General features: G+C 40.8%; 1 protein-coding gene across 4 annotated transcripts in view; it reads right to left on the reverse strand.

Annotated features, from left to right (window-relative positions):
• Nucleotides 1-26,790, reverse strand: part of LOC132405307 (regulator of G-protein signaling 14-like) — a 123,555-nt gene that overhangs the window by 12,993 nt on the left and 83,772 nt on the right. For all 4 annotated transcript variants that reach the window (XM_059990011.1, XM_059990009.1, XM_059990010.1 and 1 more), the window contains exons 8-12: nucleotides 23,988-24,103; nucleotides 16,115-16,306; nucleotides 9,919-9,995; nucleotides 9,289-9,415; nucleotides 8,466-8,547 (exon numbers count right to left, since the gene is read on the reverse strand). In XM_059990011.1, the coding sequence (XP_059845994.1) occupies nucleotides 8,466-8,547; nucleotides 9,289-9,415; nucleotides 9,919-9,995; nucleotides 16,115-16,306; nucleotides 23,988-24,103 (594 nt within the window). The remainder of the gene's footprint in view (nucleotides 1-8,465; nucleotides 8,548-9,288; nucleotides 9,416-9,918; nucleotides 9,996-16,114; nucleotides 16,307-23,987; nucleotides 24,104-26,790) is intronic.

Here is a 26,790-nt window from a genome sequence, read left to right on the forward strand (position 1 = left end):
CCATCAATTCCATCATCCAAATCTTTAACATATAACATTAAAAGAATCAGTGGGAGGTGGGGCACAATCAATGCACCAAGAAGTTGCATCCATTGCCTGAGAAAGAAGTAGAAAAGGGACAAGGACAAAGCTTCTGAAGAAAAGTCACAGCAGTCTTATCGCTCAATGCACTGTCTTTCAATTGCTACAAAACTACCATTGGTTTGCAACTAGATATGAAGCTACTTTTGATGAAGCACTGTGTGTAAGTTAACAATACACAGGAAGGGCCAAACTTCACTTTAGGTAACTCACCAGAAATCAATTACCTAAATGAATGAAAGCTGTGGGATGCAATAGACTGCAAAACAAAATAAATAAATAAAGGATTTCAGCAGCTGTGTGGCAAGATGTTTGTCGTAGCCTAAACCTGCCACAGGGAGATTCTGTTCAATTGGTCCGTGAAAGGTCAGCTCTGTGGGAGCGCACTTAAAGCTGGTATTTTAACCTTTAGAACTGGTATCTTGTGGCTCTCACACAAAAAGAAGTAGACAGCTCATCTCACCATCCAATTATTGTCTGCTATTTGAGTCTGTTCATAGAAAGCAATGGTTTGTCTCTTACAATACATAAATGCAACTGTCCAATGTTGCTCAGTATGTACACAGCTCAATGTTCAGTGATCCGAGTACGGAGAGGTAACAGGGTCCTGATTCAACAGCACTAAGCTAGCTAGTCTTTATGCTTGTAAAATGTACATAGAATCTGCCCTTAAAAGCATCATTGTAGCATAGCAGTTAGTACTGCTTGGTGCGGAGTTCGGAGTTCAATGCTGATGTCATCTGGAAGGAATCTGTTCTCCCTGTGAAATGCATGCGTTTTCTCCAGATGCTTCAGTTTCCTTCCACAGTCCAAAGATGTACCAGTTAGTAGATTAACTGGTCATTGTAAATTGTCCTGTGATTAGGCCAGGGTTCAATTGCTGGGTGTCATGTCTTTAAGGGCCAGAAAGTCCTGTTCCATCAGACCTCAAGACCATAAAACCTCGGAGATTAATTTTGTTATTGACCCTTTGAGTCTGCTCCGCCATTCTATCGTGGCTGATTTATTATCCCTCGCAATCCCATTTTCTTGCTTCTCCCTGTAACCTCTGATGCCCTGATTAATTAAGAATCTATCAACCTCTGCCTTAAATATACCCAACAACTTAGATATACCATCGATGGTATACCCAATATACACAACCATCTGTGACAAAGAATTCCTCAGATTCAGCACCATCTGGCTAAAGAAATTCTATTCTAAATGGACATCCCTTTATTCTGAAGTTGCATCCTCTGGTCCTAGGTTCTCCCAGTATAGTAAATATCCTCTCCACATCCAATCTATCCAGTCCTTTCAATCTAGTGAGTACAGGCCAGAGGCATCAAACACTTGTCAGATGTTAACCCTTTCATTTCTGAGATCCTTCTCATGAACCTTCTCTGCACATCCCAAAACTGCTCACAATACTCCATGTGCAGTCTGACCAATACCTTAAAAAGCCTCAGCATTACATCCTTGATTTTATATTCTAGTCCTTTTGAAATTAATGCTAACATTGCACTTAGCTTCCTTACCACCATCTCAATCTGCAAGCTAGCTTTTAGGAAACCTGCATGAGGACTTCCCTCTGCACGTTTCATTTTTGGAATTTCTCTACATTTACAAAATAGTCAATGCCTTTATTTCTTTTACCAAAGTGCATGGCCATACATTTCCATACATTATATTCCATCTGCCACATTTTTGCCCATTCCCCAATCTGACTAAGGCCTTCTGCAGACACCCTGCTTCCTAACTCTATCTGCCCTTCCACCTATCTTTGTATTTTCCATCAACTCAGTCACAAAGCCATCAATTCTCTCATCGAAATTATTGACATACAATGTATAAAGCAGCAGTCCCAACACCAGCCCCTGGGGTACATTACTAGCTACTAGAAGCCAAACAGAAAAGACCCTGTTTATTCCCACATCTTGACATTCTAGCAGTCTGCCAATCTTCTATCCATCCTAGTACCTTTCACATAATACCATAGACTCATGTGTGCTCAAGAATGGCACTTTGTCAAAAGCCTTCGGAAAATACAAATAAACACCATCCCCTAGCTTACCTTTGTCTATCCTGCTTGTTATTTCCTCAAGGATACCAACAATTTTGTCATATAAGATTTCTCCTTTTGAAAACCATGCTATGTCTATTTTAACATGTACTCCAAAACCTCAACCTTACTAATGGACTCCAACATCCTTTCAACCACTGAAGTCAGGCTAACTGGCCCTTAACTTACTTTCTTCTACCTCCCTCCCTGCTTAAAGAGTGGAGTGATATTAACATTTTTTTTAGTCCTCAGGAAACATTCCAGAATCTAGTGATTCTTTAAAGATCATTATGAACACCTCCAAATCTCTTCAGCTACCACTTCCAAAAATTTGATCCAGTTGATTTATCTACCATCAGACCCCTCAGATTCCCAAGCATCTTCTCCTTGGTAACAGCAATGACACTCACTTCTGCGCCTTTATATTCTTGCATTTCTCACTTTCTGCTAGTGTCTCCCACAGTAAGGATTGATTCACATAGGAGGGAAATTGAAAATCTGGCTGAGTGGTGCCATAAGAGGGATGGCCTGATGGAACACGGAGTTAAATATGTTGAAAGAATAAGTAAATTTAGGAAGGACAACAAAATTCTAGGGGCGTATAGCCCGATGGGAGTTCGGGGAGCTGGATTAAGCACAATAGGTAGCGATTCAAACAGAGAGAGGAGAAATGGGCTAAAAATTCTATATCTGAATGCACAAAGTGTCAGAAATAAGGCGGATGAGCTTGAAGCCCAGGTGCGAATGGGGAACTATGATGTTGTTGGGATAACGGAGACATGGCTGCAGGGAGATCAGACCTGGGAAATGAATGTACAAGGGTATACATGCTATTGTAGGGACAGAAATGTGGGCAGAGGGGGTGGGGTGGCCCTGTTGGTGAGGAATGAGATTCAGTCCTTTGCAAGGGGGGACATAGGATCAGGAGAAGTAGAGTCTGTGTGGATAGAACTGAGGAATAGTAAGGGCAAAAAGACCCTAATGGGTGTTGTCTACAGGCCACCAAACAGTAGCATGGATATTGTGTGCAAGTTGAATAGGGAGTTAACATTGGCATGTGGCAAAGGTAATGTTGCATAGTTATGGGGGATTTCAACATGCAGGTGAACTGGGGGAATCAGGTTGGTGCTGGACCCCAGGATAGGGAGTTTGTAGAGTGCCTACAGGATGCATTCTTGGAACAGCTTGTACAAGAGCCGACCAGGGACAAGACTATTCTGGATTTAGTGTTATGTAATGAACAGGATTTGATAAGCGATCTTGAAGTAAAGGAGCCATTAGGAGGTAGTGACCATAATATGATAAGTTTTTATCTGCAATTTGAGAAGGATAAGGGCAGCTCGGAGGTGTCAGTGTTGCAGTTGAACAGGGGAAACTATGGAGCCATGAGGGAGTAGCTGGCCAAAGTTGACTGGATGGATAGCCTAGCAGAAAAGACAGTGGAACAGCAATGGCAGGTATTCTTGGGAATAATGCACAAGGTGCAAAATCAGTTCATCCCCCAGAGAAGGAAGGATTCAAAGGGGGGAAAGGGGCCACAGTCGTTGACAAAGGAAGTTAGAGATTGCATAGCATTAAAAAAAGGAAGTATGATAGAGCTAAGGTAAGTGGGAGGACAGATGATTGGGAAGTTTTTAAGGAACAACAGAACTTAACTAAAAAGACAAAACGGGGAGAAAAAATGAGGCACGAATGCAAGCTAGCCAGGAATATAAAGGAAGATAGCAAAAGCTTTTTAGGTATGTGAAGAGAAAGAAAATAGTTAAGAACAATGTTGGGCCCTTGAAGAATGAATTGGGTGAAATTGTTATGGGAAACAGAGAAATGGCAGAAGAATTTAATGAGTACTTTAGATCTGTTTTCACTAGGGAAGACACAAGCAGTCTCCCAGATGTATGGATGGGCCAAGGACATAGGGTTACAGAGGAAATGAAACAGATTGACATTAAGAAGGAAACGGTGATGAGTAGACTGATGGGACTGAAGGCTGACAAATCCCCAGGTCCAGATGGTCTGCATCCTAGGGTACTAAAGGAGGTGGCTCTGGAAATTGCGGATGCATTGGTAATCATTTTCCAACATTCCTTGGATTCAGGATCAGTTCCTGAAGGATTGGAGAATGGCTAATGTTATCCCACTTTTTAAGAAAGGAGGGAGGGAGAAAACAGAGAACTATCGACCTGTCAGCCTGACATCGGTGGTGGGGAAGATGCTAGAGTCCATTATTAAGGATGAAGGCATATCTAGATAACAGTGATAGGATTGGGCTTAGCCAGCATGGATTTACCAAGGATAAATCATGCTTGACTAATCTGATGGAGTTTTTCAAGGATGTAACCAGGAAGTTAGAAGGGGGAGATCCAGTGGATGTAGTGTACCTCGATTTTCAGAAGGCATTTGATAAGGTCCCACATAGGAGATTGGTGGGTAAAATCAAAGCTCAGGGCATCGGGGGGAAGACATTGACATGGATAGAAAACTGGTTGGCAGATAGAAAGCAAAGGGTAGCGGTGAATGGGTGTTTCTCGAAATGGCAGGTGGTGACTAGTGGGGTGCCACAGGGCTCGGTATTGGGACCACAGCTGTTTACAATTTACATCAATGATTTAGATGAAGGCATTGAGAGTAACATCAGCAAATTTGCTGATGATATTAAGCTGGGTGGCAGTGTGACATATGATGAGGATGTTAGGAGAATTCAGGGTGACTTGGATAGGCTGGGTGAGTGGGCAGATACTTGGCAGATGATGTTTAATGTGAATAAGAGTGAGGTTATCCATTTTGGGAGTAAGGACAGGAAGGCAGATTATTATCTGAACGGTGTAGAGTTAGGTAAGGGAGAAATACAAAGAGATCTAGGAGTCCTTGTTCATCAGTCACTGAAGGTGAATGAGCAAGTGCAGCAGGCAGTGAAGAAGGCTAATGGAATGTTGGCCTTTATTACAAAGGGAATTGAGTACAAGAGCAAGGAAATCCTCTTGCATTTGTACAGAGCCCTGGTGAGACCACACCTGGAGTATTGTGTACAGTTTTGGTCTCCAGGGTTAAGGAAGGACATCCTGGCTGTAGAGGAAGTGCAGCGTAGGTTCATGAGGTTAATTCCTGGGATGTCAGGACTGTCTTACGCAGAGAGGTTAGAGAGACTGGGCTTGTACACGCTGGAATTAAGGAGATTGAGAGGGGATCTGATTGAAACATATAAGATTATTAAGGGATTGGACAAAATAGAGGCAGGAAATATGTTCCAGATGTTGGGAGAGTCCAGTACCAGAGGGCATGGTTTGAGAATAAGGGGTAGGTCATTTAGGACAGAGTTAAGGACAAACTTCTTCTCCCAGAGAGTTGTGGGGGTCTGGAATGCACTGCCTCGGAAGGTAGTGGAGGCCAATTCTCTGGATGCTTTCAAGAAGGAGCTAGATAGGTATCTTATGGATAGGGGAATCAAGGGATATGGGACAAGGCAGGAACCAGGTATTGTTAGTAGATGATCAGCCATGATCTCAGAATGGTGGTGCAGGCTCGAAGGGCCGAATGGTCTACTTTTGCACCTGTTGTCTATTGTCTATTGTGTATAACAACTGACTCTTACTTAATGTGAGCAAGACCAAGTAGCTGATCATTGATTTCAGGAGAAAGGAACCAGAGGTCCATGAGCCAGTCCTCATCAGAGGACTAGAGGTGGAGTGATGCCAACAATTTTAAATTCCTCTGTGGTATTACTTCAGAGGACTTGTCCTGGGACGAGCAAGTAAACACAATTATGAAGAAAGCACAGCTGCACCTCTATTTCCTTAGAACTTTGAAAACATTCTGCATGCCATCTAAAATTTTGACCAAATTTATAGAGGTGTTGGGGAGAGTATCTTGATTGGTTACATCACAGTCTGGTATGGAAATGCCAAAGCGCTTGAATGGAAAATCCTACAAACAGTAGAGGATACGGACCAGTCTATCATGGGTGAAGACCTCCTCACCATTGAGCGCATCTGTATGAAACACTGTCAGAGGAAAGCAGCACCCATCATCAGGGACTCCACCGCCCCCCCCCCAGGATATGCTTGCTTTTCATTGCTACCATCAAGAAGGTAATACAGGATCTGCAAGATCCACAACACCAGGTTTCGGAATAGTTATTATCTTTCAGTCATCAGAATCTTGAACCAAAGGGGATAATTTCATTCAACTTCACCTGCTCCATCATTGAGATGTTCCCATAACAAATGAATTTACTTCCAAGGACTCTTCATCTCATGTTCTTTATATTGATTGCTTATATATTTATTACTGTTATTTCTTTCTTTTTGTATTTGCACAGTTTGTTGTCTTTTGCACACTGGTTGAATGATCAAGTTACTGTGGTCTTTCATGGATTCTGTTATGGGTATTATTCCATAGATTTATTGAGCATGCTCTCAAGAAAATGAATGTCTGGATTGTATATGGTGACATATATGTCTTTTGATAATTAACCTCAATTCCCCACCTCCCCCATGGCTGTGAACAGTGATGGGAAGTGGAAAGGTAGGTAAATGAATCACAGAATTTTGTCCTGTGTTGCATGGGAACATGTTAATTGTGGCTCAGTTGGTCGTACTGTTAGCATCAAGTCAGTATGTTCTAGGGTTCAAGTGTCATTTTAGACACTGGAGTGCAGCATTCCTAGACAGAGTTTCTAAATGGTATCAAGGGAGTGATATTGGTAACATTTTCTGGAGAAGAGATAAAACTGAAGACTAATTGCCCTCTCAAAATAATACACGGATACTTCAGTTAGTTCTCTTTAGAAAATCAGTGGGAAATGTAACCCTTTTGTTTTGATCAATACCTTCTGTCCATGACACCCAATTTCTCTACCGATGCATCCCCTCATTGTCCTTTTCTCTTTGAATCTATCCTTTAATTCTCTCTATCCATACCATAACCATCTCGCTCACCTACCCCCTTAGCTTATCTGCTTTTTTTCTCTTTAGCAACCTCTTTATCCCAAATATCCATTCTCTTTTTCATCCAGCCTCTTATCCCTTCTATCTCCAACTTTATCCACTTGCTCTTTACTCACCCTCCCATTTTCCCTGACCCCTACTCCCTTCTATTTAGGAGTACACTTGATAACCCTCAGGATACTCTCAGCTTCATAGCCAAGAAAGCCCAGCAGCATCTCTACTTTCTGTGAAAGCTGAGAAAATTCCATCTCCCAACCCCCATCCTCACCATATACTACACAGGATGTATCGAGATCATCCTGAGTAGCTGCATCTCTGATCATTGGGGTCTCTCTTCCCACCATTACAGACATTTACACCACACGCTGCCCCCTCAAAGCAAACAACATTGGGAAGGACCCCACGCACCCCTCGCACAATCTCTTCTCCCTCCTGCCGTCTCGCAAAAGGTACCGAAGCATTCGGGCTCTCACAACTAGACTGTGCAACAGTTACTTCCCCCAAGCCATCAGACTCCTCAATACTCAGAGTCTAGACTGACGTCTACATCATTTATTATTCTAATGAAATTTGTCCTTTACTGTGCCTATTGTCTTGTTTAGTAATTATTTATTTAGTAATTAATTGCTGTATTGCCGTGCACTGTTTTGTGCACTTTATGTAGTCCTGTGTAGGTCTGTAGTCTAGTGTAGTTTTGTGTTGTTTCATGTAGCACCAGGGTCCTGGAGGAACATTGTTTTGTTTTTACTGTGTACTATACCAGCAGTTTATGGTCGAAATGACAATAAAAAGCAACTTGACTTGACTTGACTTGATAAGAGCAGCAGGACCCAAAGGCAATACCTGAATATCTGGAGTATCAGGAAAGATAGGTTGGATGTTGAATTCGATCCTGCTATTTAGAGAGCAGGAAGGAACAAAGGGGACCTGAATCAGAATTCTGATTGGATTTCGAAAGGCAAAATGGAAGGGTAAGCGAAGGGGTTCCAGGAGGCTGTTTGAGGATGATAGCCAGGAGTTTATTATCTATGGTGTAACAGCAGGATAGGGATGAGCCCGATTATTTCACTAGGGTATCTTATTGAAACTATGTTGATTTTTAAGCTGTTTTCTTGTTAATGCATGCAACACATCAAAAACATTAGCCATTTATATTGGCCATGATTAAGTGATAGCCCCAATTAATCATTAAGCATATTATTTACCTGTCTAATATTTAGATAGACACTGAACGATCTTATGATATATAGGGCAAGTTTAATAACATGTCACTGTTTCCAATCCATCTATCTATCTCTTCACTCTACTTTGCAATTGCCACTAATCTTGAACAATAAAAATAATCTCAGCAGTCCAGAAGAAGAAAAAAGTAGCAAGAAATATGTGCACAAGATACTTACCCTTAATTTTGTCTAGGATAACCTGCTGATTATCCAGGCAGGCCACACTGCTGTTCATTTTCAGAGGCTGGGACTCTCCACTCTATTTAACATAAATTAAAAGAAATTATAGTGTAAAATTGTTAACTGTTAAAACTGCTTTACCAGAATCCATGCCGGGGCAGAATGCCCCAATTTGATTCAACACCATGATCCAAGTATAAACATATGGAGACTGAACTAATTACTGAATTGCATAGTGATCACTTGTTAGCAGAAGAGCAAATTATCAGGATAATCTCCTAGACTTGTTCCCAATATCATAGCCTGAAGGAAAATCATGGGGCTGTGTTTGATGGAAAATTCCTTACTTTTTATTTTGCACTAGATTGTTCATCTTAGAAGTTCATCATCTAGCTTGGCTTCAGACAGGTTGGAGAGTGAATTTACAATGATACGTATGTCCAGACTCAATGGGTCTATGTGTTTTCTCCAGTTTGATAATTTCATAAGTAAATAATTATGTTAGGCCCCTTCTGGTTGAGATAATCTGCAAAGTGGATTTCAAAAAGTGTCAGTGAATGGCTGCATAGTGGGTTACCTTAAAACTATTCCTGATAGAAGAAGTTCAAGAATACATAGTACTTCCCTTAGCAATTTTATATCTATTTAACAGAACCTATAGACATTAATTTCCCTGCAGAATGCTTGTGGATATTTGGACAGGAAAATTACTAATAATGACTGTGCATGAAAATTATTAATCAATTCTAAAGCACGTTAGCACTGAGGAAATGAAAGATATTGTATAAATGGAAGGTCATTTTAAATTGTTAATACATACAATCTTTGCTTCCAGATCCTTGGCGTTTAAGTTATATTTAATCAGAAATGGTTGCAAAGCTTCAGACACTGTTTTGGTAGGTTTTGCTGTCACCCAAAGTTTTCGATTTGTGGGAATAATCTCCAATCTGAAAAGAAATCAGAGGGAAAGTTAGGGAATTAATTCAAGTTGGCACCTAGATGATCCTCCCAGACCTGTGGTTTTAAATTTCATCATTGAAATCAAACTGGAGTGTAAATCCCACAGTTCCCACTGGTTATAGAACAAAATTGTTGGGGTAACCAATCAGGACCGAGACAGTTGAAAGCAGGCCTATATAAACATGAGGACTCCCAGAGAGAAACACCAATAACTGCACACTGAGCATGTCACCTCAACTGGTGATGAAATGTCTGTAAACCAATTACAAATCTCAGTGGACATCAAATGCGTCAATACTCACCACCAACCTAAACAAGCAAAATTGCCATATCTTAATGCAAGACTCTATTAATGTCTGGTATCTTTAGTTGAAAGTTCTACACCAGCAAATTCTAACTACAATAATCCCCAGTTTCTACCGAAAATGATTTGATTACTGACATTTTGTCATGCTATTCTACTGATCTCAAAGCTAAAAATGTAACTTACTCAAATAGTACTTTCTTCTCAACACGAACTTCCTTGTCACACAAGATCATACTATCTTGATCCAGCACAAGAGGTTTCTGAAAATTAAAGTAAGGTAGGCTTTAAGCAAGATATTTCTAAAGTCATATAATGTTATATCCATGCAAACATATTAGTTGATTGACCAGTGAGGAATAGACAAGATGCTTAGACCCTAGATAAACAGTGCTCTAACATGAGGCAGTAGGACAGTTGCACTGATAATCTTGGGTAAGGAAAGGAAAAGCAGCAGAGACCAGATACGGTTTTTACTCCTATTTACTATTCATTAGGAGTACTGTAAATGGATTTCAAGTGAGACAAAACTGGTGCTTAGCTTTGGTATTCAACTCCTCCCACTCTAGTTTGAACGTTGAAATAGCTTGCCAACTTGTATTGTCGAGGCTCATTAATGAGCCAGGAATGCAAATCCTTGAATAAAGAATTGAGACAGAGGCCATCCGTTGGTCGAGGTCAACCATGGATAATGTGCCCTAATTGTCTATGTGATATGCAAGCCAGGTACACAGGTCAGAGTAGTACAAAGTATATGTTGTCCATGTAGCAGGCTCTTCCTCTGCACACAGTTGATAAATCCAATGGAACAGCTGAGCAGTTTGGACCAGCAGCACTGCAGGAGCTGCCAGTTAGCACTGAACTCATCATAGGACCACCTTTGGATCTCAGCTCCAGATTTTTCCTCAGGGTTTACTTCCAATGCCTTCCCCATGAGTGGGTACAGCCACAAGGAAGCAGAGGCATGAGATCAGAATTTTCCTTCTCCTAGATAAGCTGCCAACCACGGCTGAAGAACCCCACCAGCGTGAAGTAACTGTTTTAAGATGCCAGTGTCAGTAAAAACAGTTCCACGTGTGAAGGCCAGGAGCTGGATTTGGTAGTCAGAGGCTATTTGAGACACATATAATTGGGAGTGTGTAATAGGTAGTGGAAGCTTATCCCCTCTACCACCCCCAACCATAACAACCTCGAGGAGCCAAAAACACTTGGGAACCTCCTCAGCATAAACATAGGAATAAGCCCAGTGACTTAAATACATTTGTGCTGCCCAAATCGTTGGCACGTTGTTGTATAACTAAAGAGAATTTTGTCTTTTACCAGCAGCATCACATACACAAACAAAAACTACACTAAGGACAACAGTTGAACATCACAGTGGCACAGCTGGTAGCATCACCATTCTTGCAGCTCCAGTGATCCAGGCTGAATCCTGACTTCCCTTGTGGACTTGCACCATTTCTCTGTGGCTGTGTGACTTTCTTGTTTCTTTTCACAACCCAAAGACATGCAGATTCACTGGTTCTTTGGTTTCTGTGAATTGCCTTTACTGTGCAGCCTTCTTGGGGAAGTGATTGGAATGTGAGGAAAATTAAACTGGATTAAAGTAGGATTAGTGTAAGCTGGGAATTGATGGTTTGCATGGATTCAATGGATGGAGGTGTGTGTTTCTGCACTGTGTGACTACATGACTTTGACATTCTAGTGAATTTTACCTTCCAGGTTAGCGAAGACTATATAAACTCTAGGGAAATTCAGTGAGATAAGCACCACAATATCATCTTCTTTTAATCCAGTCTTGTGAAGGGTCTTAGCCCAAAACATCAACTGTACACTTTTCCATAGATGTTGCCTGGCCGGCTGAGTTCCTCCAGCATTTTGTGCGTGTTGCTTGGATTTCCAGCATCTACAGATTTTCTCTTGTCTGTGATTGGACCATGATATTACTTGTACAACCATTTAAAATTACACCATAGGTTGTATCCCAATAGCTAAGACTAATGTCCAATTACTTCCAAATATGTGATTTCTTTACTAAGTATCTATAAATTCTTCATTCTTATCATATCCTTGGATTCTATTTGTCTGGATGTATTTGCACTTTGAAATATAAACATAGAGGTATTTATATTTAGTCTAATCGATTTTCCTAGCTCTTAGTCTATAAATCTATAGGTTTCAGCACAGTGTTTCTTTTTAACTGTGGTGAGAGTTCCTTGTCAGACAGGGCTGTTGTATTTGGGGCTGCATGAGGTTAAGACGCTCTCTATAACCTCAATACGTTTTGGATTCATAAGGGAGAATCTGAGAGACCGATGAGCGCATCACTTGTGCAAAACTCCTTTCAGCAATGAAATCAGGATTCTCAGATTACTTTCTTTCACAGTATGTTCTGGTGTCAAAGACTTGCATGTTATATCCCATACCTCCTTACGACTGCCCTTCAATTATTAACTAAATCACTTCATATTGCTCTAAAGAATACATTGTGTGATAATTCTGCCTATTTTTCCAAGTCAAACTACATCCCCCTCTTACTTTTCTTCATTATAGTTTATCATCAACAAGCCTTTATCATCTTCAATGCACACAGTGATATCAGTTGTATTTATACTGACTATTGGAGGTTACCCCTGGATATTTTCCAGCAGTATGAGAAAAAAACTGCTTCATCATTACTCTGAAATTTCTAACTTTGGAAATTTTACTTCCAGGATCCACTGCCCTGTAATTTTATTACAAACACATAAAACTTTGCTGAACACGATGTTCTAGTTTATTATGTAACATGAAAACACTCTGGGCTCCATTAAGCCCACCTGTTACAATATTGCTATTACTTTGCGTAGTAGATTGTGATTTCCCTCTTCCCTGAGTCACTAACATTAATGAAGTGAAAGTACTGTGTCAAACAATTATGGTCAAAACTGAGCTCATTCAAACTGAGTATTGCATAGAAACAGGACATCTGATGCAACTAATGTGCATCAATATTAAGCCTTCTGCTCTCCACCATCAAGCTATAAGGATATTCATTTATTCCTTTTTTCCTCGTACTTGCAGAGCTTCTCCTCAGAAAATAAATACCACTATATCTTTCAACTGCTCACATGGTTGTGAGTTTTACAACCTATATAACAGATAAGATGGAATGGGCTGTGTTATATTCTTCTTAAACTCATTTGAAAGGATTGCTGCTTGTATCTAAAATTTATAATCAGGAGCAGATGTAGAATAACTTAAGCTCTGTTATAATCAGCTCTTATTATTGCAAGTGCGTTGGTTTGTTTTATGTTAATTTTAAGAGAGAATGGAGACAGAACACCAAAGTAAGCAATCCCAAGTGATAGAAAATATCAGCTGTATTGTTTTATCATTGTATTAGACCATAACAAAAGCCAAATTAAAGCGATATCAAAGACTGGAAGCAGGAGGTAGCTATGTTAATGTTCACATTCCCTGCAATTGTTTTACATCCAGCAATTGGTCACTTATAGCTGCTGTAATACACTTGACAGTGTTAAACTCAGCATCAGGCAGAAAAAGAATGTTTTGCTTTTAATCATCATGTGCACCACTCCTGGAATCTTCACCTGTGTTGTTAGTTGGCTCAGGGAGAATTTCATCAAATTTCCGAAGAAGGTATTTTACACAGTGGTATAAGAAGTTTCTCTTTAGTCTTTCAGCAGTGAAACTACACTTATATATTGCATTGCTGCCACATGATTGGCTATTTGATACTTGCATTAACAAGCAGGTGTACCTAATAAAATGGTCATTAAGTCTATATTGTCAGTAAAGCCCATAGCATTGGGTATTATAGAGTCATAATGTACTACAGCCCAGAAACAGGCCCCCTAACCCACCTAGTTGATGAAACCTGATCTTCCGCCTAGACCGGGGGTCGGCAACCTGCGGCTCCCGAGCCATTTGTGGCTCTTTCACCTCTGTGCTGCGGCTCCCTGTGGCTTTGGGAAATAATTGGTCAGTATTTAATTAAAATGTATTTTATGTTAGTTTGTTAGCTTTTGAAATGTAATTCTAAATTTGAAGATTATGGTGATCTTGTACAATCTAAGTGTGGCGACACATTTCCTGGCACATCCGAAACGGCTCACAATTAGCCAGCATTCCGGCTAAGGGAGATAGCCTACGGGGGTTTGTGAGTACGCGTCTTTTGCAGCATCTGCGTCCATGGGGGCTGGGTTGAGGGAGGCTTAAAAGCAAGGCTGTTTAGTTCGAATAAAGCTATCTTTGACTGCAGTTTACTGACACCGCTACAACGTGTTTTTATCGCTGGCTGTCCAGACGGAAGGTGCTGAAACGCTTTGTCGCGTGTCTGGAAGAAGTGAAAACTGTCCTGGGCAGCAAAGGGCTCACCTTTCCTGAGCTGGAACAGCCAGAGTGGCTGGAAAAGCTACACTTCATGGTAGACATGACAGCGCACCTGAACACGCTGAACACAGCTCTTCAGGGGTAAGGACGCACAGCCCTGCACATGTTGGAGGATGTCTTGGCATTCGAGCGCAAGTTGACAGTGCTTGCCAGAGATTTACAGAAAGGCACTTTGTCTCACTTCCCCAATTTGAGAGAGTTCAAACAAGGTCACGACATGATAATTTCGGAGTATTTACATTCTGCAATCATCGCAATGCAAACATCGTTTGGGAAACGCTTCTGTGAGTTCAGAGAGGAAAAAAACACATTATCCTTCCCGGTCACTCCCTTAAGCATCGATCCTTCCCTACTGAATACGACTGCATTGGCAGGTGTGAGTCAACCTGATCTTGAGATGGAACTGGCCGACATAGCCGACAAAGACATATGGGTGTCCAAGTTTAGACGCTTGACAGCAGACCTTGAAGATGTTGCCCGTCAGAAGGCCGTTCTTGCTCAGAATCACAAATGGAGTGATATTGAAAACCTTCCAAAACCGGACAAACTTGTGTTCGAAACATGGAATGCTATGCCCGACATTTATGTAAACATTAAAAAGTATGCGCTTGGAGTCCTGTCGATCTTTGGATCCACATATGTAAGTGAGCAGGTGTTCTCCAACATGAACTTTATTAAAAACAAACATCATGCACGCCTCACAGATGACAGCTTGCGATCCTGTGTAAAGATGAAGGTGACGTCATACAGCCCTGATGTGCAGACGCTGTGCGCTGAGGTCCAGGAGCAGAAATCCCATTAACCAAGTATGATAAATATTTTAATTGCCTATTATTTTATGTATATTCATATTTTTTCATTGTTCAGTGAAATAGTCGTTTTATTTTTCAGGCTGACAGCTGGCTGATGTTATTTTTTGTTTGCTGCTGGCGGAAAATTTAAGTTCGGCGTTTTTCATAAATACAAGAAGGACTCAAATAGACATTGAGTATTTTACTTAAAAGTAACTTTCAACCCAACGTCTTTTTTTCGGAGTTCAAAATGTTTTTGTTGCATGCAGAAATGTAATTTCGTTTTCTCTGCAGGAGTTCATCAATTTCATAAATGCAACACATTATAGTTTGTTTATACATAGCATAAAGGCAAAAAAAACGTTGTATGCAGTGTTATTTCATTTTAAATGTCAAACGGGTTTTGCGGCTCCCAGTGTTTTCTTTTCTGTGGGAAACGGGTCCAAGTGGCTCTTTCAGTGGTAAAGGTTGCTGACCCCTGGCCTAGACCCATCTACCTGCATCTGGACCATATCCCTTCAAACCACTCACATCCTTCTACCTATGCAAACTTCTCTTAAGTTTTACAATTGAACCTTCAACTGCCTCTTCCATCAGCAGCTTGTTCCACACTTGCACCATCCTCTATGAACTAGTTTCCCATTAGATTCCCCTGTCATCCTAAATCTATGACTAGTCTTGCCCAGCCTCAGAGGAATAAGTCCACATGCATATACCCTTTCAATACCCCTCATAATTCTGTATATAAGATTACCCATCAAGGGCCTTTTAAATGATACAATTTTATCTTCTTTCCACCACTATTTTGCCCCTTACCTTCAATGTATGTGTGCTAGTATTTAACACTTCTACCCTGGGAACAGAGATTCTGACTGCCTAGCCTATCTAAGCCTCTCATCATTTTATTGGCTTCTATCAGGTCTCCCCTCGGCCTCCAAAGCTGCTGGGAAAACAACCCAGGTTTGGCCAACCTCTTTTTATAGTTTATACCCTCCTATCCAGGCAGCATCCTGCTAAACCTCTTCTGTACCTTTCCCAAAGCCTCCACATCCTTCCTGTAACAGATTGACTAGTATTTCAGAAAATGCTTTTAGTGTGGTATAACCAAAATTTTCTATATCTAGTTTTATATTAAATCATGTGGTACATACAATACAGAACAGACTCTGTACATTATATATATTATTCCAACTTACCCTATCACTTCCAGCCAGAAAAACACTTGTGGCAGCTAGAGGAATCCCATGCCTTTCGCATACTGCACATAGTAACTCTCGAATGGTCAACCCAGGCTGAACCATCGCCAAGGAAGCAGTTTTGTCAGGGAGGTAGACACAACAATATTTCACCTTCTGTTCTATTTCAGTGTCCGCATTCACCTTCTCACTCTGCAAGAAAGAACATGGGTTGTGATTAAACTCTCATCATTCATCATTCACCCTTTACACAACTGAAAATATCTGCCCCTTTTTGTAGCAATACTTCCTCACAACCTAACAACCCTTCAACTTTGGATACTTGCACAACTTCCACACTTTTCGTTTCCACCTCTACCTTCAGCCAACCAAACCTGAAATCTTTCCAAATCTTTAAGACCCTCCTTAATATCCATAGAATAGGCTTTCTCTTTAGATCTAAATGGCAGTTTAAATTTAAATTTTGTGTGGATTTGGCCCCATTTTGTTCACTGGAGCTGCAGAGTATTTGCATAACATTAAACATAAAATCTGTTATGGACCAAAATCTACAGAAGTGCACCTGGAAGTTCAGGAGTTTAGGTTCACACCATTGATTCCCTCTGTTTTTATGAAAGTCAATATCTCTGAATCGACCAACTCTGGAAGTTCATCTGACCACTTACAGATACTAACTGAACTTGAACTGATTTACTAATCATTTCTGTGTTTTTTGCTGGTGAAGTTAGATTGAATGGATCTGAGGTGTACTTGTGTGAGGACATTTGCAGAACAAAGTTTTAATAGTACTGTTATTTCTATAATTTCCAGGCCTTGATCTAACAACTGAGTCTAGATTCCGATTCAATCAGCTTGCCAGGCCCCAATCCAATGATTCCGCTCAATGTACAGGCTCTGATCACCACCTCCACCCTCAAACCTTATACTTCCTCATGCCAATATCTCACAATGTTTCTCAATCATTGGGCCCAATCACATATCGTAATCTCCAGTTACCAAATCTCAGCCCCACTGAATGTCCAAACAGCATAAGGGAAACCAATGCATTATTGGATCTCCATGTCTTATCCTGTATGGGTCCTTCTAAGCTCCGAAAAGCGTACAAACCATTTTAATATACTTTAGAAGTATCCCTTGACCATAGGTAATGTTAGGTATTCACTGCCCAGGAGCTTTTTTCTCAAGCTCAACTTTCTAATATAGCATCTGACACTTCTAAAAATCAAAGTTTTTTTGTGAGTAGGTAAAACTTCAAACCAATATACTTTGCTCAACTTTTTGTTGTAGCCAGTTTTCAGTTCTTAAAGTAAGTTGCAAGCAATAGTCTGTCTGAAATTAAAAAGGACAACTTTGCAAACAAACAGTACAGACTGGTGGTCCGTAGCACGAAGCTGACTACTTAAAAGATGCGGTATAAAATAATGGGGTTATGTTAATTGGCCTGTGTAAAACTAGACCACACTGGATAAGTTATTTAATTCAAAGAAGTTTGTAGGCTAAATTGATACTATCACTTAACTCATCAAATAGTAACAGGCAATACCGAGGATTTGGGGCTTTCCTCTCAGAGCTTTTTGGAAAGCTTTTATAAAATATAAATCCTCTAAGAGGTTTAAGTGTGTTTTAAGAGTTTTATCTAAATTTAAACATATATCACTAAAACTAAAATAACTGTGTTTAAACTACTTCGTTAGCTGGAAGCATCTTCTCCTTAGTAGGAAAGAGTGACCCATCACTCAAATAGTGCTAAACTCACATGAGCAAAAATAGGGAAGTGACCTAGTCTTTGAAGAGTAGGTAGCTGCTGTATAACTTCCCTTTAATGAGGGTACCTATTGCTACCTGCATCATATAGGGCTCAAGGTCTTTGTTTGAGTTCAGAACTTGGCAGTCAGCAACCCCAAACCCATCACAGGATTAGAGGGCAAAGAATGAAGAATACCTCTGGAAGAATTCATCATGTAAACTACAATCTTTAGTAGACAAATGCCTGTAAGTAACTTGATCATAAATATGAAAATGTACTTATTGAAACTATATAGAATTACTTTCTGCATAAATAAGACCCCCTTGGTGGCTTTTAGAAACATAGAAAACCTACAGCACAATATAGGCCCTTCGTCCCACAAAGCTGTGTCGAACATGTCTTTACCTGAGAAATTACCTAGGGTTACCCATAAACCTCTATTTTTCTGAGCTCCATGTACCTGTCCAGCAGTCTCTTAAAAGACAATATCGTATCCGCCTCCACCACAGTCGCCTGCAGCCCATTTCACACACTCACCACTCTCTACGTAAAAAAACTTACCCATGATATCTTCGCTGTACCTACTTCCAAGCACCTTAAAACTGTGCCTTGTCATGCTAGCCAATACAGCCCTGGGAAAAAGCCTCTGACTATCCACATGATCAATGCTTCTCATAATCTTATACACCTCTATTATGTCACCTCTCATCTTCTGATGCTCCAAGGAGAAAAGGCCAAGTTCACTCAACCTATTCTCATAAGGCATGCTCCCCAATCCAGCCAACATTCTTGTAAATCTCCTCTGCACCCTTTCTATGTCCTTCTATAATGAGGTGACCAGAGCTGAGCACAGTACTCCAAATGGGGTCTGACCAGGGTCCTATACAACAACAACATTACCTCTCACCTTCTAAAGTCAATCCCACGATTGATGAAGGCCAATGCACCGTATGCTTTCTGAACCACAGAGTCAACCTGTGCAGCAGCATTGAGTGTCCTATGGACTCGGGCCCCAAGATCCCTCTGGTCCTCCACACTGCCAAGAGTCTTACCATTAATACTATATTCTGCCATCATATTTGACTTACTAAAATGAATATTCTTAATTGTTAAATAATATTCTTTTAGAAAGCTTTAAGTTATTCTAATAATATTTTTGACTTTAGGGTTTATTTTAATTTTGACATCTTTCTTAACCATGCTGAAATGATTGTGGACTAACAACAAAAGCCAAAACCCAACAATGCATAAATTAAAAATCTTGCAGATTAGGAGCACCAAATAACTACTTGGCCTCACAAATTCTTCCACCATTTACTAAGGTCATGCCCTTACTGATCTGATTACAATATGATGTTCAGTTCCCCTTCAAAGCATGGTTGTTTTTCACCCCATCATTCTTCATGTGGTACAACTAGTAGAGGAGCTGCTGCCTCCCAGCACCCGAGACCTTAGTTCAGTCCTGACCTGCCTGTGTACGTTATCCCCGCGACAGTGTGAGTTTTCCGAGTGCTCTAGCTTTCTCCCACATTCTAAAATATGAGGTGAATTGCCCCTCATGTGTAGGTAAGGTACAGAAAGAAAAAGATTTAAAGATCAGCTTTATTTTTCATATGAGCATCAAACCATCAAAACATATGGAAAAATACACCATTTGCGTCAACGACCAATGCATTCTGAGGGTGTGCTGGGGGCAGGACACAAGACCCATCGAACTTCAAGTGCCAACATAGCATGTCCACAATTTACTAACTCTAACCCTACATCTTTCTGGAACATGGGAGGAAGCTGGAGCACCCAGAGGAAATCCACACAATCACAGGAATAACATCCTTACAGATAGTGGTGGGAGTTGAACCTGATCTTACAGCTGGCAGTACAAAGCATTATGCTAACCACTATGCCTCCAGTGTAATCTTGGGGGTGTTGGATGAGAAGTTGGGGGGAATAACAAAGTAAGATTAAAGTGTGTATTTGTGTGGCCTCTGTCAGTCGTGGTCGACCATGGGTACTACGTTTCTGGTAGTCACTGGTTTGTCGAGCAGTGTCAACTGTGGCTATTAAGGCCGATCCTGGAACGGCAGTCTCTGTCACAGTTGCTGCATGTTTAGGGCATTGTGGAATTGTTGTCCGCCGTCTGCTGTGCTCTCCATTTAGCTCTCCGCTCCTCAAACTGTCTCAGGATCACTCTTTCGCCTTGCTCTAGGTGTTGCTGAAGAGTACCTCCCCATTTGTTGTGGTCATTTGCTGTATCCTCCCAGCACTCTGTGTTGATTTTTAATGCTCTCATGTCATGCTTGCAGAGCTCCTTGAAGCGAAGCTGGGGTCTACCAACGTTCCTCTTGCCTGTTGCTAGTTCTCCATAGAGGATGTCCTTTGGCAGTCTACTATCCTTCATATGACAGATGTGGCCCAGCCAGCGCAGTCTGTGTTGTCTTAAAAGCATGAACATTGTGGGAAGTCCAGTGCAGGAGAGGACCTCAGAGTTTGGGACTTTGTCTCTCCAGGTGATGCCGAGGATGCGTAGGTGTAAACTGTTGCGTTTCCTCTCCTGCTTGGAGTAGATGGACTGCTGTAAATGGACAGTGATGATCAGTGCAGACTTGATGAGCTGTAAGTCTGTTTCTGTGCTACAGCTCTCTATGACTACATCATCTTTAAAAATCACGGGTGCTGCTTCCACTGCATTTTTGAGGAAGAGAATCCCTCAAAAACTCGTGATTAAGGGATCAGATGCCACATTAACTCTGTCTTAAATGGGCAACCCCTTATTTTTAAACAGCAACCCACAGATTCTCCCACAGGATGAAGCACTCTCAATGTACCCAACTTCATATACTTCAATCAAGTTCCTTCTAACTTTTTAAAAACTGCAGGAAGCCCTGAATAATTTAATCTTTCTGCAAAGGGCATCCCAGCAATTCTAGATATTAGTCTAGTAAGTCGTCTTTAAAGTATTTCCAGTGTATTTGCATATTTCCTTAAATAAGGAGAATAATCCTACATACAGTCCTCCAGATATGATCTGAGCAATATTCAATAAGCATAATGTCCTTCCTTTTGCTTTAAGTTCCTCAAGCTTCTGCAAAGCAAATCTCCCATGGGGAGATGCTGAGGGAATATTTCTTTACTATGAAGTTGGATATCTCTAGCATTCAAGGCTGTGGTGGGAGAGTTGTTGAAGGAGATGATATATAACTTTATATCCACAAAATGCATCAAGGGGTATTGGGTGAAAAGCAGAAATATATTGAAATTGAGCATCAACTGTGGAAGTGTTGATTCACAGAGCAAACTAGTTTTTAGTTTCCCAGCCTTGCAGTCTGTCACAATTGCAATAATATAGATAATGTGCTTCTTCCACAAAACGTATAATGTAGTTTTCTACATTATACTCCCATTTGGCAATTCATCCCCTTATTTAAGGTATATCCCCTTTTAGGCTTCTTCTACAACCTACATTCCTACATGTTTTATACCTGAAGAGACAGCTGTGAGCTGAAGGGAAATACTGAGAGGATCATCCTGAATAATTTATTTCTGCATAATTAATAACAGAACATCATTGGCTATGTTAATGCTTCTTCACATGACCATGTTCCAGACTACCATTCTTCATGACTGCTGAGGCTGAGTAAGATTTCAAATTATTGTAAAGTAAGTCCACATCTACTAGAAATGGGATTGGGATCAGTGAAGTCAGTCCTATTGGATATCTATTGCCATGGGAAAATTCTGTTGCTAATTTGGAACAAATCTTTGATACCCTTATCTCCAATTCAGAGATATCATTAGTGCAATATATCTTGATTTTAAAAGAGCCAGTAAAACAGAAGAGGGCGATTCTGAAGTGACATGGGGAATTCACCAAACATCAACCAAACCAGGGAAAAAAGAATGCGTTTCAAGAATAGCTTATGTAACATAGTATGTACCTCATTTCCACATCACTCTCCTGGCACTTAACCCTGCAAGCAGCAGAATTGCTACACCTGCCCATTCATGTTCCCTCCCACCTCCAATTAGGGTCCCAAACAGTCCTTCTAGGTGAGGCAACACCTGACCCACAAATCTGCTGGGGTTATATGTTGTATTCGGTTCTCCTGATGTGGCCTTATCTACATTGGGTGAGACCAGACATGGATTTGATGTAATCGCTTTGTCGAGTACCTCAGCTCCATCTGGAAAAAAGCAAATTTTTCCAGTGGCCAACCATCTTGATTTCTGTTCCGAAATGTTGGTCCATGGCCATTTCTACCGTTATAAGCTAACTCTCAGGTTGGAGGAGCAACACCTCATATTCTGTCTAGGTAACCTTCAACCGGATGACAAGATCATTGATTTCTCCCACTTCCAGTTATTCCCCCCCCCCCCCACCCCTTCCTTCTTCTTTATTTCACCACTCTGGCTTCCTACCTCTTCTCACCTGCTTTTCACCTCCCCCGGTTCCCCTCCTCATTCCTTTTCTCTGCTCCTCTGAGATTCCATTTTCTCCAGCCATTTGCCTTTTCCACTTATCATCCCCAAGCTTCTTACTTAATCCCCTCCCCCACCCACATGGCTTCACCTTCTAGCTTGTCCTCCGCCTCCTCTCCCCACATTCTTATTCTGGCATCTTCCTGCTTCCTTTCCAATCCTGATGATGGGTCTCAGCCCAAAATGTTGACTGTTTGCTCACTTCCATGAATGTTGCCTGACCTGCTCAATTCCTCCAGCATTTTGTGTGTGTTACTCTGGATTTCCAGCATCTGCAAGATCTCTTGTGTTTCTCATTTACTATACAATCACACAGTGAATTAGTTAGATTGTGAGGACACTCAGTCCTCAGTTATTGTCATTTAGTAATGCATGCATTAAGAAATGATACAATGTTCCTCCAGTGTGATATCACAAAAACACAAGACAGACCAAGACTAACTAACAAAAACCACATAATTATAACATATAGTTACAACAGTGCAAAGCAATGCTGTAATTTGATAACAGCAGACCATGGACACCGTAAAAAAAAGTCTCAAAGTCCTCGATAGCCCATCATCTCACGTAGACTGTAGAAGGAATAAAAACTCTTCCTGCCATGAACCTCCAGCGCCGCAAAGCTTCCTGATGCAGCCTCTGGAAGCACATCCGAACTCAGCCAACTCTGAGTCCGTCCGAAAAACTTCGAGCCTCTGACCAGCCCTCCGACACCGAGCAGCAAGCACCATTTCTGCCAAGCGCTTTGACCCCGGCCCTGGCCGTCAAGCAACAGGCAAAGCCAAGGATTCAGGGCCTTCCTCTCTGGAGATTTTTCGATCACAGAGTAGCAGCAGCAGCGAAACAGGCATGTCAGAAGTTTTACCAGATGTTCCCCCGTGTTTCTCACATCTGTCCCCATCAAATGGCCACTACTTAACAGATAACTGTTATTCATTCCTGGAGTGGTCGCGCGCGCTGCTGTTGCACTGCCATTTTCTCTCGAAATAGAACATTATTTATTTTTATTCAATACGTTGAGGATATTTCTTGATCCCTTTAAAGAACTGAAAGCAGTTGAAGATGAGAAGGTTACATTTTCAAATTTTTCACCTGTTAGAGGAAAATTGTGCTGGAAACTAGCAACAAGGGAATTAATCAAGATGGTGATTTGATACTAATGGTTTTTGAGCTGTCAAAGAGGCTCTTCAAAATTAATCATTTTGTGAAGTATCAGTTTTTAAAAGCTTTGACATGAAAACCATGTACTGTGAAATGTAACCAATAAATTGCTGTGCATAGATTATTCAAAGACATTTTCAGTTATTTAAAATCTGTGTATTCCCAAGATGTTGATTGCAAACTGATTGAAAATCTATCTTCCTCATTTTTAGCTGCATTATATAATAGATTAAAGTTATCAAGGAATGTTTTACAATGCATTAAAGGAAGTGAATACATTTTTGTTTTGTAGCACAGTATGATTGCACTGGTTCAGAATGTTAAATGAATTTCTTAGAATATAAGCCTTAAACAGGCAATCATTGTTGTTCCTAGCATGTTGATTGGAATCAAGACAGAAATGCTAGCACATAATTATTCTCATTGGTTGTAGATCCATGCAGACTGATGACTAACTCAATCACTAAGGCAATATATCCTCTGTCATACCTCATTTCTGGAATTAGCCAAGCTGAGGTAGCCCAGTTCCATGCTGGCTGTGGAATATACAGATCCCTGAGATTCACGGCGAGACAAGGAGAGACCATTACTCTCTGGAAAATCCACTAAAAAGAGAGAGGTAGTGAGAATAGTCACATTGCAAAATGCAAAATGAGTAATAATGTGGCCAGGATGCACAGATCATCTGGGTGCTTTGCCACAAGAGCATATCACAGAATTAATCTTTCATCAAAATCAGTAATCTTAATGCAGATTAAATGACGAGAAGTCTACCAAATCAGTCTGTGTGGTGATGTGGGAGGGAATATTAGGCTTAGTTATCTTCCATCATGGTTAAGTGCGGGTGGGATAGTGACATACCTAGTCGAGAAGTTGCCTCACCGCTCCAGAGAGCCAACATCGATACATTAAGTGCCAATGGCAGAATTTTTTAAAGGTAAATTTTAGGTTATTTTTGGCTTGAGGAAAAGATAGATGCAACAAGTTGTTATCATATACTTGAAATGATGGTGGAGGCAGATGATAATAATCATCAAATTCAAATAGTATAAACAACATAACTATGTTTAATGAAATATAAATCTTCGATGATGGCACCAACATGATGGGATGATGTGTGTGGTAAGGCTAATCTAACAAAGCCTTTGAGATGATGGGGAATTCTTTAGTCAGAGGGTGGCAAATCTGTGTAATTTGTTGCCACAGCATTTAATACCATCATTTCCACAATCCTGATTGAGAAGTTGCAGAACCTGGGCCTCTGTACCTCCCTCTGCAATTGGATCCTCGACTTCCTAACCGGAAGACCACAATATGTGCGGATTGGTGATAACATATCCTCCTCGCTGATGATCAACACTGCTGTACCTCAGGGGTGTGTGCTTAACCCACTGTTCTACTCTCTCTATGCCCATGACTGTGTGGCTAGGCATAGCTCAAATGCCATTTACAAATCTGCTGATGATACAACCATTGTTGGTAGAATCTCTGGTGGTGATGAGACGGCGTACAGGAGTGACAGATGGCAACTAGTGGAATGGTTCCGCAGCAACAACCTGGTACTCAATGTCAGTAAGACGAAAGAGCTGATTGTGGACTTCAGGATGGGTAAGATGAAGGAGCACATACCAATCCTCATAGAGAGATCAGAAGTGGAGAGAGTGAACTGCTTCAAATTCCTGGGTGCCAAGATCTCTGAGGAAATCTAACCTGATTCCAACATATCGATGTAGTTATAAAGTGGTTATACTTTATTAGGCATTTGAAGAGATTTGGCATGTCAACAAATACACTCAAAAGCTTCTATAGTTGTACCGTGGAGAACATTCTGACAGGCTGTATCACTGTCTGATATTGAGGGGCTACTGCACAGGACCGAAAGAAGCTGCAGAAGGTTGTAAATCTAGTCTGTTCCATTTTGGGTACTAGCCTACAAAGTACCCAGGACATCTTTAGGAAGAAGTGTCTCAGAAAGACAGCATCCATTATTAAGGACCTTCAGCACCCAGGGCATGCCCTTTCCTCACTGTTACCATCAGGTAGGAGATACAGAAGCCTGAAGGCACACACTCAGTGATTCAGGAACAGCTTCTTCCACTCTGCCATCTGATTCCTAAAAGGACATTGAATCTTTGGACACTACCTCACTTTTTAAAAAAATATACAGTATTTCTATTTTTGCATGTTTTTCAAATCTATTCAATATCCATAATTGATTTACTTGTTTATCTATTATTATTTTTTATTTTAATTATTTATTTTTTTCTTTCTGCTAAGTTAACAAATTTCACATCACATGCCGGTGATAATAAACCTGATTCTGATTCTGAGTTGACTGTGAAGGCCTAGTCATTTAAAATGGAGGTTGATATGTATTTAATTAGTTAGGATTTCAAAGGTCATGGGGAGAGTAAGGAGAATGGGGCAGAGGGAGAAAATATATTAACCATGATCAAATGGCAGAACGGACCTGACGGGGCAAATAGCACAATTCATCACCTGCACCCAGTGGCTACTTTATCAGGTACACCAGCACACCAGCTTGTTAATGCAAATATCTAATCAGCCAAACATGTGACAGCAACTCAATGCATAAAAGCATGCAGACACGGTCAAGAGGTACAGTTGTTGTTCGCACTTAATATCAGTATAGGGGAAGAAAAGTGATCTAAGTGACTTTGACCGTGGAATAATTGTTGGTGCCAGATGTGGTGGCTTGAGTACCTCAGAAACTGCTGATCTCCTGGGATTTTCATGCACAACAGTCTTTAGATTTTACAGAGAATGGTGCAAAAAACAAACAAAAGAAATCCAATGAGCAACAGGCCTGTGGGTGAAGATGCTTTGTTAATGAGTGAGGTCAGAAGAATGGTCAGAGTGGTATAAGCAGACAGGAAGGCGACAGAAAGTCAAATAACCATGCGTTCCAGAGTGATGTGTAGAAGAGCTTTTCTGAACACACGACATGTTGAACCCTGAAGTGGATGGGCTACAGTAGCAGAAAACACTTATTTATGTGGCTTATGGTCTCATGTGGCTTTATATTGGAAGGTGCTGCCAAATAAACCTAGGTGAGTTTGCTCATAGGGTCAAAAGATTAACTATTTTAGGTTCAGGCCCTTTTCCAGAACAACAGCAGAGATGATCAAAATAACCCAGTGTAGTTTATGACATTCATTGATTATGACTGGGAATAATCAAGTTCAGCTTCATGTAATCTATCAGTGCTCACTCTATTACAACTCACTCTCAGGCAATTCTCGATGGGCAATACATGCAGAATACTGGAGGA

Source organism: Hypanus sabinus, chromosome 15 (genome assembly GCF_030144855.1).
Source record: "Hypanus sabinus isolate sHypSab1 chromosome 15, sHypSab1.hap1, whole genome shotgun sequence".
Taxonomy (NCBI): Eukaryota; Metazoa; Chordata; class Chondrichthyes; order Myliobatiformes; family Dasyatidae; genus Hypanus; species Hypanus sabinus.